General features: G+C 46.6%; 1 protein-coding gene across 8 annotated transcripts in view; it reads left to right on the top strand.

Annotated features, from left to right (window-relative positions):
* Nucleotides 1–14,754, top strand: part of EBF1 (early B cell factor 1) — a 284,814-nt gene that overhangs the window by 159,318 nt on the left and 110,742 nt on the right. For 7 of the 8 annotated variants that reach the window (XM_025213870.1, XM_025213867.1, XM_025213865.1 and 4 more), the window contains exon 3: nt 12,858–12,939. In XM_025213870.1, coding sequence (XP_025069655.1) covers nt 12,858–12,939 — 82 coding nt within the window. Of the gene's footprint in view, nt 1–6,239; nt 6,354–12,857; nt 12,940–14,754 lie in introns of those variants that run through there. The other variant, XM_025213869.1, reaches the window with a different exon arrangement.

Raw genomic sequence — 14,754 nt, 5'->3', positions numbered from 1 at the left:
AAGAGTTTTGTTTTTTTCTCAAGGTCTTTGCCGAATTCAAGCTCATGCCTTTGTCTTGTTCCAAATGGCTGAGATTTTCCACCTAGCATCCACAGAAGTAGTTAGACACCTGGGTATCACGGGAGGGAGCATTTACCTCCATTGGTTCAGCGTGCCAGATACACTTCATTGTGGAGGTGGAGACATTTCAGGTATTTTATGTTTGCATTAATAAATTCTGCACAGCACGAGGTACTCTGAGGTTAGAAACTTTACCATTCAGCTGGATTCCTTCTTCCCTGATTTGTATTTCATAAGTAGGAGTAATGCTGTTTCATTTAATAGACACCCAAACCACAGACAATTTGTTTTGAGAACATATATTTAATTGGGTTTTTTTTCCTCATGTTGAATCAGGGTCTGGGCATTCAGCTATCAGCATTGCGTGTTAGCTGGGAGACATCGTCTCAGTTGAAAAGTTGCTTTGTAAGGATCCTGGCATGTTATCTAGCCTTGCTGCCTCTATGTTTGCTGACAGGTCCATCAATGGCAGTGTGCAGCATTTCCTAAGACAATTAATTTATGTGTAGACAGATAAGCAGAAATTTAGACTTTGAGAGGTCCAATAGCAATTATTAACATGTCTTATATGGCAGGCTCTGCAGATCAACACTGGCCTTTCGAGCACATGGATGTGTCCTTATTGTAGTACACACGTGGGCACTGATTCCAGGTGATTGGCACTTGTGTAAGTCCAGGGTTTCCCTAGATTTGTATTAATATATTTGAAATCGGGATCTAGCCTTTGGTAGCTACGTTCACAGGGATTTGGCCGTCATTGTGTTAAATAGTTTGAACCTTGTTATTAGTTGAATTTATGTATTTATAAATAGACCTTTAGAGACTAAGTTAATTATTGTGCAGTTAGGGTATTAATAAATAACCGTTTATTGAGACTTCAAAAAGGCTGCAGAATTCAGCAAAATTCGGTCTTGATGTGCCGCATTCCCATGGAGTACTGGATGATTTTAAGTTCCTCTCCAGTAGACTGGTTTCGGATGGGACTGGTTGATTAAGTTTATATTAACAGGGAATTAATTTTTGTCAGGGCTGTTCTGGAAAGGCTCAGCTGTAAATTTTTGCTGATTCTCCTTGCTCTCAGCCAGTTGCCAACACAATCATTCTCAAAGGAACAGGGATAGAAAACGGGGCCGGGCTGGGCTGTAAGCACTTTCTCATCCATAGGATTAATTGTAACTTTTATTGTTCTGAGGCAGATGAGCAAGAGCTCCAACCTCTCTGCCCTTGCAACTTGGTGACTAACCATTTGTCTTAGCTCTGCTTCTGGCCTCCAAAGCCACAGCAGACCCCAGGAGGACTATGGTAGCGATAGTAAGTAATGCAATAATAACCTGTGCTTATACTGAGCCTTGCAGGACCCCACGGTCCAGTTTCCTTGAAGCTGGGGTTACAGTTCTCACCCTGAATGACACCGTAATGATTCACCTGGTGATGCAGTGAGGTGGGGCTGATCCCATTTCCTTATTGCAAAGTTAATCACCCTGGTTCCAGCAGAAAGATGCCTATCACTCGTTACCGGTCATCATGCTCTTCCCCAGAAGGCAGTGCCGCTGTGAGCAGGGCTATCACCTGCCATGGCATTGTCCATGAAACATCTGGGTTGTATGCTCCCATGGCATTGTCCATGAAACAGCTGGCTTATGTGCTCCTATGGCATTGTCCATGAAACAGCTGGCTTATATGCTCCCATGGCATTGTCCATGAAACAGCTGGGTTGTGTGCTCCCATGCCAATCCCCTGCCTCTTCTCATTCCAGCCAATGAACCACATAGTGGCATGCATATAATAATACATCTTATTGCAATCCATATATATCCATACCCCAGTACATCCATGGTCTTTCTCTACCATGCTTTGGGCTTTTGGCTTTGGATTTCCTTACCAGAGGACCTTCAAGGAGAGAAGTTTTGTACTGCCATTCCCTGGCTGCAGTAGTCCTTCTGGCTGCCTGACGCTGGGGGCTGAAAGGTATCGGCACAGCTTCAGCGCCCTCTTCCACGTCCCTATAGCAGAGGCTGCAAAGATCTTTGTTCTGCTTGCTCAAGGCACTGAGCTGAGCTCTGATAAAGTTGCATCTAAATCAGAAGCCGTGGCATGGGCAGATCGGTTTGGTTTGGGTTCAGGATTGCTACGAAATCCCCACAGTGGTGGCTGTTTCAAAGTTCAATTCAACTTTATGCCATCTTGTTACAGCAAGGTTGACATGGTCCAGCAGCGTGCACGGTATTTATTGATGCCATCTCCTGCACTACCCATGGTATCATCCTCTTCACCAACAAGCCAGAAGTTTACTCTCTGTGATAGTTCACAGGGATCATGTCCAGCCTTAATGTTCTTGCTTCCCAAATCCAAGCAAAAGCTCTGCTGAGGATAAAGCTTGCAATTTTTGGCAATTTCATGTCTTCCTTGGGCACCAGGACAACACCTTCCCCCGCTGTGTCACCATACACACGGCTCAGATGGAGTACCGAGGGCCTCCACCTTTCCACAGAGCAGTTCTTGCTTCCTTCCAGGACTTAAAATAGCAGCTGCTTTCTGAGCCCCATCCTCCTTGCTGGAGTCCCTGCTGGAGAGGAAACGAGAGCTTTATTCTCATAAAGACTGTGAAACAATGGGAAACACCAAATGGGATATCCAGCTTGTGTCGACATGCTGAGTACAATACGCAGAGCTGCTCTACAACTTAACTTGGGTTGATATTTGTATATTTGGCAGCATCCCTACCAGGCTGCAGGCACCCTTCAGTCTTTTCAAATGCATAATATACCTGTTCCTTGGAGGTGCAATACCCCAGAAGCAGCAAAAATATATTGAATACTTGAAGTTTTCATGTGACATCCCATTGTCCTACCTCACCTACTCTGCTAAGCCTTGCCGATACACCCCTCCTCACGACCCAGAAGGAAAGAACTGGGTAGGATTCTCACCCCAGCCCAATGAACAGAAAAGCTCCTGTCGGCTTCAGGGGCATTGAGGTTTTTCCCGTGGTTCGAACATGATTTATGACCAGATTCTTCGGTGTCAACAAATGTGCTCATCAAAACACCCATGAACGCGGATATGATGTCTCTTGCCCAGAAAAAGTTGACTTACCTTGATGGAAAAGTAGCAGCAATTCATAGTCTGCTCTTATGTTATCTCCAGATTCACTCTTCTGCTTTTTGAAGCTATATTTGCCTTGAAAAGGGAATCCTCCAAGCTGTGACCACATTGACTCCAATGGGTTTCTCTCAATAAATATCCAGAGAGGTTGGGGGAAACGATTGCCCGTCATCCTCTTAGCGGAGCTGCGTGAAGAGGAGATTTACAGTTTAGGTTCTAAAGCAGCCGGGGCCGTTACGGTTTTGTTGAGGATTTAGTGCAGCTAAAGTCGAAACGGGGTGTCATCCCAGGGGTTAATCCAGAGACAGGAATGTATCTCGCACTCGGGGCGAGACTGACACAAAGGAACAGCTGAAGCCGAGAGCCCTTTGACTTGCATATGTGCAGGATGTTGTGGGCAAATGTAATGACAGTGATGTCAATGTTATGAGTCCAGAGGCTTTTTGCTTCTAGGCATGAATGCATGCAACTGGGAGACTCAGGACATTAGCTGGGCGAGATTGTTGATTCAGCGTAATGATTGACTTGAAAATGTAGAAGTCTATTAGGAGCAATTAGAAACACAGTTATCTATGTAATTTGAAAGCCATTATGACCACCTTTTTTTTTTCCCCTCCCCAAGAGAAAGTACAAAGTCCAGACTGGCCTAATGTTGCTAATATTGGGATATTATTATCAGTCATTTGTCAACAAACAACTGCACGGTCTTCAGTCTTTTTCTTTATCGAGAGGTCGACATTTTTTTTATTCCGAAGAAGTCCACACGCTGCTCTGCTGCGAAGCACGAGCTCTTAGCCCGGCTCTGAGTCCTTCAGGTAGGATTTTCATCAGTGTTCAATGTGGGCCTAACTCCACAGGCACTGAAGTGAGCCGTGAAACTCCTAATCGACTTGTTTGAGAGCAAAGTTCAGCCAACACTGAATGCTTTTGGGAATCCCATCATAAGTATATGCATACTTGCACAAAGAATTGGGGGTTTTGAATGCTTATGCCACCCCTTGTGTGGGTGATCAGATGAAGACTCATTGTCCATTATTTTGGTTCAGATGCAACTAAGTATTGCAGCAGCTTGCTTCAGGGCGTGCCTTTATGTTGTACCAGGTACTGGTGCTTTCCAGCTGGTTGGAGGATGCTCTCCAGACGTGGAGGAACTCAGTGGTGCACATCTCTGGTGTTGTTGATGGTGCAATGTGGATCCGCACAGACAGTAAATAGTAAAATACATGCACAAATATCATTTCTCTTCATCTTCCTCCCCCTGGAACTTGAACGTGGTGCCAACAGGAATTATTTCCTTGTCAGGTTGAGCAAATGGCATGGTTTATGTGAATGCTAAATAATTTCTAGTTCCTTTGCTTAAAAAAAGGAAAAAGTTCGGAGCAGAATTTTATATTACTGAGACTGTGCAATGTCTCCAGTTAGGCATTTCAGATCAAGAATACCTTTTCTAATGGGCGTCAACCAAGACTCTGCCGGCGTTTGCAGTCAAATTTGCATCTGCACTTTGCAGGTTCAGACACCTGCTGAACAAATTTACCCCTTGCACATGTCCTTTAAATAGGCTGGCCCTCTTGGGTTTTCCACGTTCAGATGCTAGCACTTGTGCGTACGCAGGTGTCAGGCTATTTAAAGACTCATTAGTGCAAGTAGAAGCACAGCACAAGTTTGTGTGCAGGCAGTTCGGCGTACGAGCTAAACTGTAGCTTGGAGGTAAAAATCTGATCTCGGTCCATCTCTGAGTGGTCCGTGTGAAGTTGGGCAGAAGTGAGGAGGTGCTCCCCACTTGCCCCATATTTATTGCACGAGCATCCATTAATTCTTTGGTACCTTGATTGGAGAATTAGCACTATCGGAGCACTTATCTGAGGGTGGCACCTTAAGAATAACCTTTATTTTCCTTTGTGAAGAAAGAGCAGAGCTTCCCATGACTGATTTGTTTTCTTTAGCCAGCTCTGACTTTGAGGTTACTGATGCTTTTTCATAGCCCGAAACTAATGTTACAGTTGTCTATCATGAGATAAGAGGCAGTTGAATACTCGTATCATATTACAATTAACAGCAATTCTGTTATCTGTCATCACTTGCACTAAACAGAGTTTCTTTGAGCAAAAGTATGACACTGCGATGCCTGCTAATGCAATGGCATTGCGTGAACTATGGCAGAGCCCAGAGCTGGTTTTCTACATATTCCAAGGAATAAAAGTCTAGAGTCTTAACTTAGCAAACTCGTTTTAGATCCTAGAGCTTGCACGGTGAAGTAAAAACAATAAAGTGGTAAACGAGAAAGTAATTAAGGAAAGGCAGAGTGATTGAATATGAAGGCTTGTATTGCACAAATGAGGATCAAGTCTGTTCGGGATGCGCCTTCCTTGTATTAATGTGATAATAAAGTACTTCATTCTGAGAGGTCCGTCGCTGTCTCAGCTAAAGCACGGACCGCTCAGCTCATGAAGCGTGGACGGTGCCGTGACCGCGAGGCATGTAAAGACAAGCAGAGCTCGAAGGCTCCTGTCCTGGGTGCGGTAACAACTGCAGTCGTGCCTCTGAGCGTGTGGGTATGCACGCGGGTAGATGGATGCACGCCTCCACCTCTGCCTAGATACGGTGTTTGTGTCTTTGCTTTCTAGTAACTCGCACCTCTGGCGTGAGCGAGCCGGAGTTGTGCAGTCTGCGCACAAATGGCATAAAACCCTCCGACCGTTTTGATTTTGGGTATTTAGCGACAGCTCGATTCCAATCAACATTGCCGGTAAACGGGGCACCGTGCGCCTGGGAAGTTATAGAACAATTTACTGGATCAATTTTTTCACCGCTTGGAGAGAAAAAAAAACGTTGAAAAGTCAGATGCCAGGCACAGAATTAGATTACCAAAAATAGAGAGTGCAAACCTGCCTCTCAACTATTTTTAGTCCTATTTTGCAATGTTGTCTTTTGGTGCCGGGCAAATATGCTGTGGCCTCTTTCTATTCATATTAAAAAACAAAACAAAGCCTCTCCAGAGTTTTAGCTCGCTCGGGAGGGAAGATGCCAAGCACACTTTTCCAAAGAAGTCTATATTTCTGTGATGCATTATACTTCAGTTCGAGGGAGCTGAAGAACTAGGAAGAAGAGGCTGCGAGATGAAAAATTGATGTGCCGTGCTCCACTGCGCGGAGCATACAGACCTACGGAAAACCAACTTGAAATATTTGGTGAGGCGAGCAGTGAGTAATTTCAGGCTGCCTTTGGGCAGTCTTACCTGCTGATTTGGTGGGCATGTGGCTTCTTCCCCAACTATTTGCAGTGCTGAACGATGTCTTTACTAGACCGTCGGCAGCAAAGCGTGGGCTCCGCCAGGTCGGGGAGTCAGGACAAGCTCACAAAAATAACCGTGCCTCTTCTGCGTGTGTCTTATTATGGGAGAAAGAAAGGGAATGTCAGTCTGGGATGCGGTACGTGCGGTTCATACTTCATGTCACCTTGCGTCTCCTGGACCCTTTCCCGGAGTCCAAGTGCACGATGCCTGTTTTCCAGCAAAATGAATATTCTTCTACGCGTTTGCTGCTGGATTGCTCTTTGGGAGTGAATTGTTTTACATCCCCTTCATGCCAAGTTTGGGCCATTCGTGAAAACCAAGAGGAGCGTTGAATTTGGTGAGAGCAGGATCACATCCTCTTTTCTTTTTGTTAAATGAAGGGGATTAGACCAACAAAAATGGGAGATAGGTAACCAGGTTGTCTGCGACATTTAATTTGTCTTTTGTAAAATAAATTTCCTGTTGTAAAAATGCCACAAAAGGTAGCTACTGCTGTTTATTGACTAAAGAGCCATGTAAAATCCAGCTGTGAATATGTGGGTAATAGGCGGTTTCCTCCATGCCTACATTTCATTTCCATGTGCAGTCTCATGCTGGTAAATACCAGTGTAAGCCTCAATTTTTCTTTGTGAATAGGGTTCCTGACACGGCCACTTTCTCACAGGTAGACGTGGCCACGGGAAACAATGTGCAATGTTGGATCGTGTTTAAATAGATATGGTAGCACTTTGAAGAAACGGTAATTTCCCCCTTCTTTCTCCTCGAGCTGCCGGTCTCGCTGCGCCCAAGCCAGCTTTTCCACTGCGTGCGGATTCGGACACGGTTTTTTCCGTTCCAAACTGGAATGAAAACACAAAGTAATCAAAATTTCCTGGGCAGTAAGAATAAAAAAATGGGTTGAGTCATTCAAAGCATTTCATTTAGGGAAAGCACAAATTTTGTTCCGCTTTCTCCCTTCTAATACTTTGCATATGTTTGCATATAAAAATGACCCTTGTTTGAAAAAGGCATTTTGAAATGAAAAATTGAAGCCTTTGCATCTGGAAATGCCCCAGGTGGGGTGTTTCTTCATTCAAATGCTTTCTTTACCTTTGTTGTTTTTCCCCCTTAAATCAGATTTCATTGGTGCGACACTTTTTTTTTTAACTAGTTTGGATTTCGGTGAAAAATTCCTGATTGAGCTATAGTTATAGGCAGACACGGTGGAGGTGACTGATGGAGAAAGGGAGTTGTATGACTATTGGGAATTGGATAGAGAAACCTGGGAAAAAATGGCTCAAATAACTCGGGTGTTTGTGTCCTGGGCCAACTTGGCGGCGTGCGCCTAAACCCAAGGTGGTACGTTTTGAAGTGTACGTTTATTGCTCTTCATTACTACCGAGCTGGTCCTGGCAGACCCTTCCCCCAGTCATCTCCCATGGGTCTTACTGCAGGAAGGGTCAGCTAGGCTTACAGTAGACGTTGCTGTCGTCAAAAGTAGGACCTTGTCCTTAGTAGGACCCTGCGTACACGTTAAGTTGTGCGCACGCTTCAGTGCCTTGCAAAATGGCCAGGAAAGTCTTTCATCCGATGGCCAGGTTCAAGATGTCGTGTCAGTTGTTGCTTCTTGGGGTTTTTGCTCATTTTGCAGACCCACAAATGCACAAACACTCCAGTATCCCTGTTTTGCAGGCCCTGATCCCAACATTGGTGTTACCCTCTTCTTTCAAATGCTTTGAACATGGTGGCCCACTCTGGTTTAGTGTGCCCCCAGACAGGTTTAAGTTGTGCAACCCGCACTCACTCACTGAATGGCCAGAGGTCTCGCTGACCTTGGCAGTCGTACAGCTGTCATATTTTCACATGGATGAACTGTTCTCGAACAGTTTCTCCAATGTATTGGGAACAAACATGCCTTTCTTCAGCATCAGGAATGCAGGTCTTCCCTTTCCAACTATTCCTTTCCCTTCAACAGATATAGTTATTGTGGCAGTGGCAAAAAAAATCCTACTGCTAACTCTTCGTATTCAAGTTCCCTTAAATCTCCCTCAGGATAGTGATGGAGAAGAGAGTCTGGCTTCCCATTCAGATCTCACTTGATTTTATTAAAAATTATTATTATCATCTTACTAGTTTAATTCATTCCCTCTTCATGTCGGCAGTCGGTGGAAGAGTCGGTGTCAAACCCTTTTCTGCATTGTTGTCGTTATTGTTGTATCACTGTAATGATGAGCCAGGCCCAGTGGGGAACGGGGTGCCGTTGGGCTAGGTACTGCAGATGAGGGATGGTCTGTGCCTCAAAGAGTTTATAGTCTATGAAGACGAGACATGGAAAGGGGAAGGGTCAGGTTAGACCTGCCAAAAGGGAGATTGGACTGTATAGATGGCCTCAGCGAGATGAGGAGAGACAACAGGGCTGAACTTGGACCAGGCGGTCTGTAGGCTAGTGCAGTTGCCTCCCAAAGAAAGGTGGCCAGGGAGGGCTGGCACTAAGCTTGAGAAGACCATGCCTCTCAGATCAGATGGATTTTGCACCTCACTTGGAGCTGTGCGTTAAATGTGGATACTGCCAACCAGCACCCCGGCTACCCAGTCCCAACCAAGCTCTGGTTGGCCAACATGGGCTGCAATGCGTACCGTTTCAACACTCCCGCGGTGCGATGTGGGCGAGTGTTTTAGCTGCTGGACTGATGGCTGTTCAAGCTTCACACTTTTGAAATCTCAGAAATGTTTCCAGGTGAGAACATCTCTGTCCCAGCCCACTCCAGTTGGTACTTGCAAGTATTAATGGGAGCCACCCAAGCGCCGTCTAGATTCGAAAGGGGTGCATCTTTGAGTGGTGGTACACAGACCACTAGAAAAAATTGATACCATAGTACTGAGCGCTGCATACTTCAATGAGGCTATTAAATGGTATTTTCTTCATTAGAGTTAATGATTGTTTGGATCTGTAGTGTTTGAGAGAGAGAAACCAGGAAGATGTAATAGCCACAAGGATGGTTTAGTATGGCTTCTCTTATCTGGCAACTTCGACCCACAGTAGATGACTGGGGCTGGAAACCCACAGTTCATCAGCACGGAAGATGTAATAGCCACAAGGATGGTTTAGTATGGCTTCTCTTATCTGGCAACTTCGACCCACAGTAGACGACTTTGACCCACATCAGCACCCCTTTGAGTTGCCACCTGTGCTGCATCCCAGAAGCAAATTGCAGACCTCCGTGGGTAGTCGTGCTAGTGTTTGTGCCTGTCATTCGGGAAAGAACAGGGAGATGAGAAAGTATCGCTCGATTATAAGTAGGGATGTTAATGATGCCCACAAAGGGCCCGATTCTGGACTGGTCCAAGTGATCCAAATGGGATGATTTGCAGATGCGGAGTCGGAGTTGGGACGGCCGGGTTGGGCTCAGGGTGGAGAATGCAGCAGAGCGAACTGCTTGAGCAAAGGAAGCACGCAAGGGTGAAGACCAGTCTGAGACCTCTGAGTGACTCCATCTGAGCTAAATCTAGGATTTTCCTCCTGTTGTCCAGCCAAGATGATTCTCCGTTCAAAGCCAAATAGCCATCGCTTCATCCTGCCCCCATTTTCTCCCCCATTTTGCCGACCCATACCCCAGACATGAGCGGGAGCAGGATGCTTCCTCCGTAGCCCAGCAGCCAAACCCTTGGGACGGTGCAAAGCGTTTCTTGTCCTACGCAGCCCTGCTTGCACTTTGTGTTTCAACAGCAACGTTGAGCCCATCTGTTGGTTCCTCTCTCAGTGAAATAACAGTGCAGGATTGGAGAGAGAGTATTTTATTAGATGATTTTTTCAGCTGAACCAAGGGGAGGTGTAAGATGTAAGCCATCAGTCTTTGCAAGTTCCTCCCCAAAGAGCTGTCATAAAAACACCCCAAATCCTGTCCACTTTCCTGAAGTCTCTATAACTCACTAGGCATTGCTCTGCATGCTCTGCTTTGTTGGGCCTAGCTAGGTGAGCCTCACGCATCCTTTATCTCATTGGGATGAAACACCCATTGGATGCCAGGGGTTTCCCTCCTCTAAATAGGGCTCGATTTTGAAACCGGATTGATGGTTTTTTGGTCTACTCTTCTGTTGCGCGTAGGTTTACTGCGCTGTCATCTTATAAGACAAAAGAACAATGTCGCTTGCCAAGCGAAGGAAAAACCCCCATGGTTTTTCAGGGCTTCGCAAAGAGCTCTCAGAGGTATTTTGAGGGCCTTTAAGCTGATGAGCTGACACCCATGAGCCTGTGTTTACACACGCCGGGTAAAGTTAGCGTGATAAATGCTTCCTGCACTTGCCTGTTTGACTCCGTCGATCAGTGCGGGTATTTTTAACTATTACATCTCCCATCCTCCCTCCCGCTGTAATATGCCAAAGTGGTCAGCTGCTTGGCTCCTACATGCGGGAAAACTCTGAAGAATTTTCTCGCGAACCCCTGGGGCAGAGCAGACTTTTCCCCAAAGAATAAGCAGTTCTGAGAGACTTTGCCACATAAGGGCCTGTTCGAGGCTCCAGGCACCAGTTGACAGGGACGTCTTTGCCTCCCAACAGATGGCCGGGCTTTTTATTTCAGCTCGCAGTCTCTGGCGGAGGGGTGGTCTCGGGATGCTGCCAGCATTCCACATGACAGGGCCAACTTAGGGCAAGAGGGATCCGATGTCCATGCCCTTCATAGCTCACCAACTAAATGATGAGCTGTTGACAGAAAAGCCATCATCTGAAGTGTAAGATCCTGAACTCTCCCCACATTTCGCTTTTCTTTGGCGGAATTAATGCCCTATTTGCTTGTCTCTCAAAATCCATTCTGGCACGAGTACAAACCGTCGCCTGGTGGCAAGCAGTTGTCTGGCTTCAAGATGCCAAGATTTGTGCTGACAGCTCCTTCTACACAATCGGAGTCAGGCTGTCACAGCTGGCCATTAGAGGCTTAAAAAGACACACACACGTACAACAAATCGCACCAACTCTCAGCTATTGAATATCCGAACCTCCTTGGTGAGAAAATGCAAGGGCTTAGCCCCCTCTTGAACGGAGCACACACACACGCCGCCTTTCCGCTCCCCCATCCAAGCGTTTTGCGGCGGCTGCTTATTTCGTATCGATCCCTCTCTCTTATTTCTTAAATTAAACTAAATCTCGGCGGTTTGAATGTGTCATCCACGCTATGGCCCGATGGGATTTTCCTAGCACGCAGGGCCCACCAAATGGGTCTCTGAAGGACACGGTTCTGCGCCGAAACGGGGAAGGCCAGCCAAAAAAAAAAATCACGGCTTGTAGAAATACGTTTGCCATGATTTCCGCGCGTGCAAATGGGGCCGCTCCTAGTGACGATGGCAAGCGCTCAGCGGGGACGAGGATGGATCCTTGCAAAAATTAACTTTCTGATTTCAAGTAAAACAATAAAAAATAATCACCCCCCGATGCCTCATTCTAAATGGAGACAGGCGATATTAGCTTCTGCTTGCTTAATCGACAGCTATTGCAAATATAATGATGCTCTGTCTGGTTGCGCTGGGCTTTCAAACTTGCTGCAGGATTTAATTGTGCACAGGCGAGCTGTGGTAGAGCCCGGTGTGCAGTTTATTTTGGACAAAGGGTTGATAAACCTTGGCTCTCGAGAAGGAAGCCTGGAATCCGAGGCTCGCCGTTATTCGTTGACTTCTCTTTATGAGTTTACAGTCCGCTGATGCATAACACTGAAGGAAATATTTTCAGTAAAATGTTTGCTTTCTTTTGGCTTGTAAAATGCAGTGTCTCTTTTTAAAGACGTATGTCAGGGTCATAGAGCTACTTCAGCAAACTGTGCATGGTCAGGACAAACCCCCCGTGTCAGCCGGTTCATTTTGGTCGTGAAATCAGCCTTTTAATCAAGACTTCTTCCAATCCTTCAGTGCTTTGTTCATTGACTTGTTTAGATTCACTAACCACCATTTGAACTTCAGTTTTATTGACAGGCTTTGTTTAATTGTTGCACAGAGATTTAAATTGCACAGAACATTTTCATATTTTGGTGTAAAATCGATGTTTGCACACTACGGCAAACTTGTAAAATGAAACCATTTATACATCAGGGGAGTTTCTTGGCCAGCATATTTTCTGCCTTCCTTTTTGCTGTACTGAAACTATGAATTTTTTTTAACTTCCTTGCTGTGCTGGAAGGCGTTTTCCTTCCCCAACATGGGCCCTTTGGCTAGTAACTTCGGGGCAATGCTGGAAGCCTTCATGGCTCTGGCAAAGCTCTTAAAAATGGGTGAGACTTTTAGGACGTGCTTAAACGCTTTGCTGGATGGGGGCCTCTCTGCACAGTCCTCACCCACACGATCCGGCACTGGAGCAAGCGTGAGAGAGAGTGAAAATGTGACGCGGTTGTTGTCCATGCTGCCCGCAGCTAACCCCGGCTTCTCTTTCTTCACAGGTTCTTCTTGAAATTTTTCCTCAAATGTAACCAGAATTGCCTAAAAAATGCAGGAAACCCTCGGGACATGCGGAGATTTCAGGTCAGTGAGTCACACATCCTTTAAAACTAACTGATGGTGGGGAGAAACAATCCAACCCGGTTTAACCTGGTGGTGAACTGGAGGATGCTCAAATGTCCGGTGCTTCTCTTAGTTTGAGAGACCCCCCGGCGATCTCAGAAATGAGTGGGAAGCGCCTGGACGCTCATGGTTTGGAGCAGTGCAGACTTGTCGATGATGCCGTCCCCATGAGAAGTCAGAAACCAAAGAGATGTTGCGCTGTTGTGTTGGATGACCACGGTCACACTTAAAACATCAACAGGCTCCACGGCTGTTGTCCAACGAGCACGAAAAGTGTCTGCTTCTTTTAATGTGAATTTTCTAAAGGCCTAATCCTGCGGTCCTCTCTTGCTGCAACCCCCATGAGCTGGGTCTTTGGTATTTTGGCAGGGGGGAAGGGTGGGGAAATATATCCCCACCATTGCAGTTGCCCCTGTCGACAGCAGTAGCTAAGAGCGGTGGTGTCTTGTCTACCACCAGCATTTTGAACACCAGGTCCACCTGGGCTCCGAATCCATCGAAGCCGCTGCCATGTGCGCTGGTAGTCATTGGACATATTTACCTGATGTTAATACAGTCATTTGCCAGCTCGAATTGGGTTTTGCTCATGTCCGTACAGTCATTTGCCAGCTCATGTTGGGTTTTGCCTGAGGACCAAGTACAGTCTGGGGGTGGAAGAAGACTTTCCCATGGGAGGAGGAGCGGGGCAGGGGACAATGCTGTGCAAGGGAGGGCAGATCCATGGGACCTGTTCCCAGGGATTGGGATCGCCCTTCACCTGGAAGCACCAGTGGGCTTGTCCCATAAACTCCACCGGCTCCGAAGAGCCGAGAGGACTGGAACGGGTCCCCGGCTTTCTTCCTTCCTTACCCCCTCCCGCCCCGGCGCTTAGCTATAAGTGCTAAACATCATGGAAGCAATGACAACACTTAACACCTATATCTTTTACTGTACAAACATTAACTGGTTAATCCCTCCGGTGCCCTGGCAAGCTGGGGGAGTGTTATTTATCCCTTTGCAGAGAAGCAATGGGGACTTAGCCAAACCCGTGCAGCTGGTCAGTGTAAGAGCTGGGATTACAACTCCAGGAGTCCCTGACCCCGGCCCGGGGGCTCCTTTCTCCGGGCTGCGCTGCCTCGGAGATTTATTCCCACTTATTAAAAATGTATTCTCGTGTGAGAGGCGGCGTTTGCTCTCAGGGTGCTCTCGCCGGTGGGGCGATCTAGCATGAACGGCCGCGTCGGGGGCCTGTCAAAGCACGGTTCACGGTACGCACGCGCCACTGATTTCGTGCTGGCCAAGACACGGGCTGATTTTCATATGGTAATGCCTTTGCATGTTCCCTCAGAAGAGCAATCAGGAGCCGGTGTAGGTGACTAGGTAGGACATAAGAAAGGTTGTTGATCTCTTGACTTGTAAAGACGTTCTGTCATGCAAGCCCAGCCTCACAGCAGTTGAGCTTTCAGTGTGTAAACAGAGACTGCTTAATTACACAGGTCATGTCAATTAGTGTGACCTTAGCATTTTCAAGAAATTAATCACTTTCAGCAGAGCAAAGCGCCGCTCATACTTCTGTACAGTGTGGGAGAAAGCTTGGAGAAATCTATTAAGTGCCAGCGCACGAATTTTACAGCGGCGGGGCTTTGCCTGGGATTTTTTTGCTCTTTCATTCTAGCAAGAAACTTCTTAAAATAAAGCCAGCCGTCATCATTGAACGCAGAAAATTCAGGCTTCTCCCGCCATGGCGAGGGCAGGAAAATACCGGGCACAGCTGTGCACTGGGCACGCACACTGGGG

This window comes from Alligator sinensis, unplaced genomic scaffold (genome assembly GCF_000455745.1).
Source record: "Alligator sinensis unplaced genomic scaffold, ASM45574v1 scaffold1035_1, whole genome shotgun sequence".
In the NCBI taxonomy this organism is placed as follows: domain Eukaryota; kingdom Metazoa; phylum Chordata; order Crocodylia; family Alligatoridae; genus Alligator; species Alligator sinensis.
The sequence above is the reverse complement of the archived record's forward strand: the minus strand, read 5'-3'. Positions and strand labels throughout refer to the sequence as shown.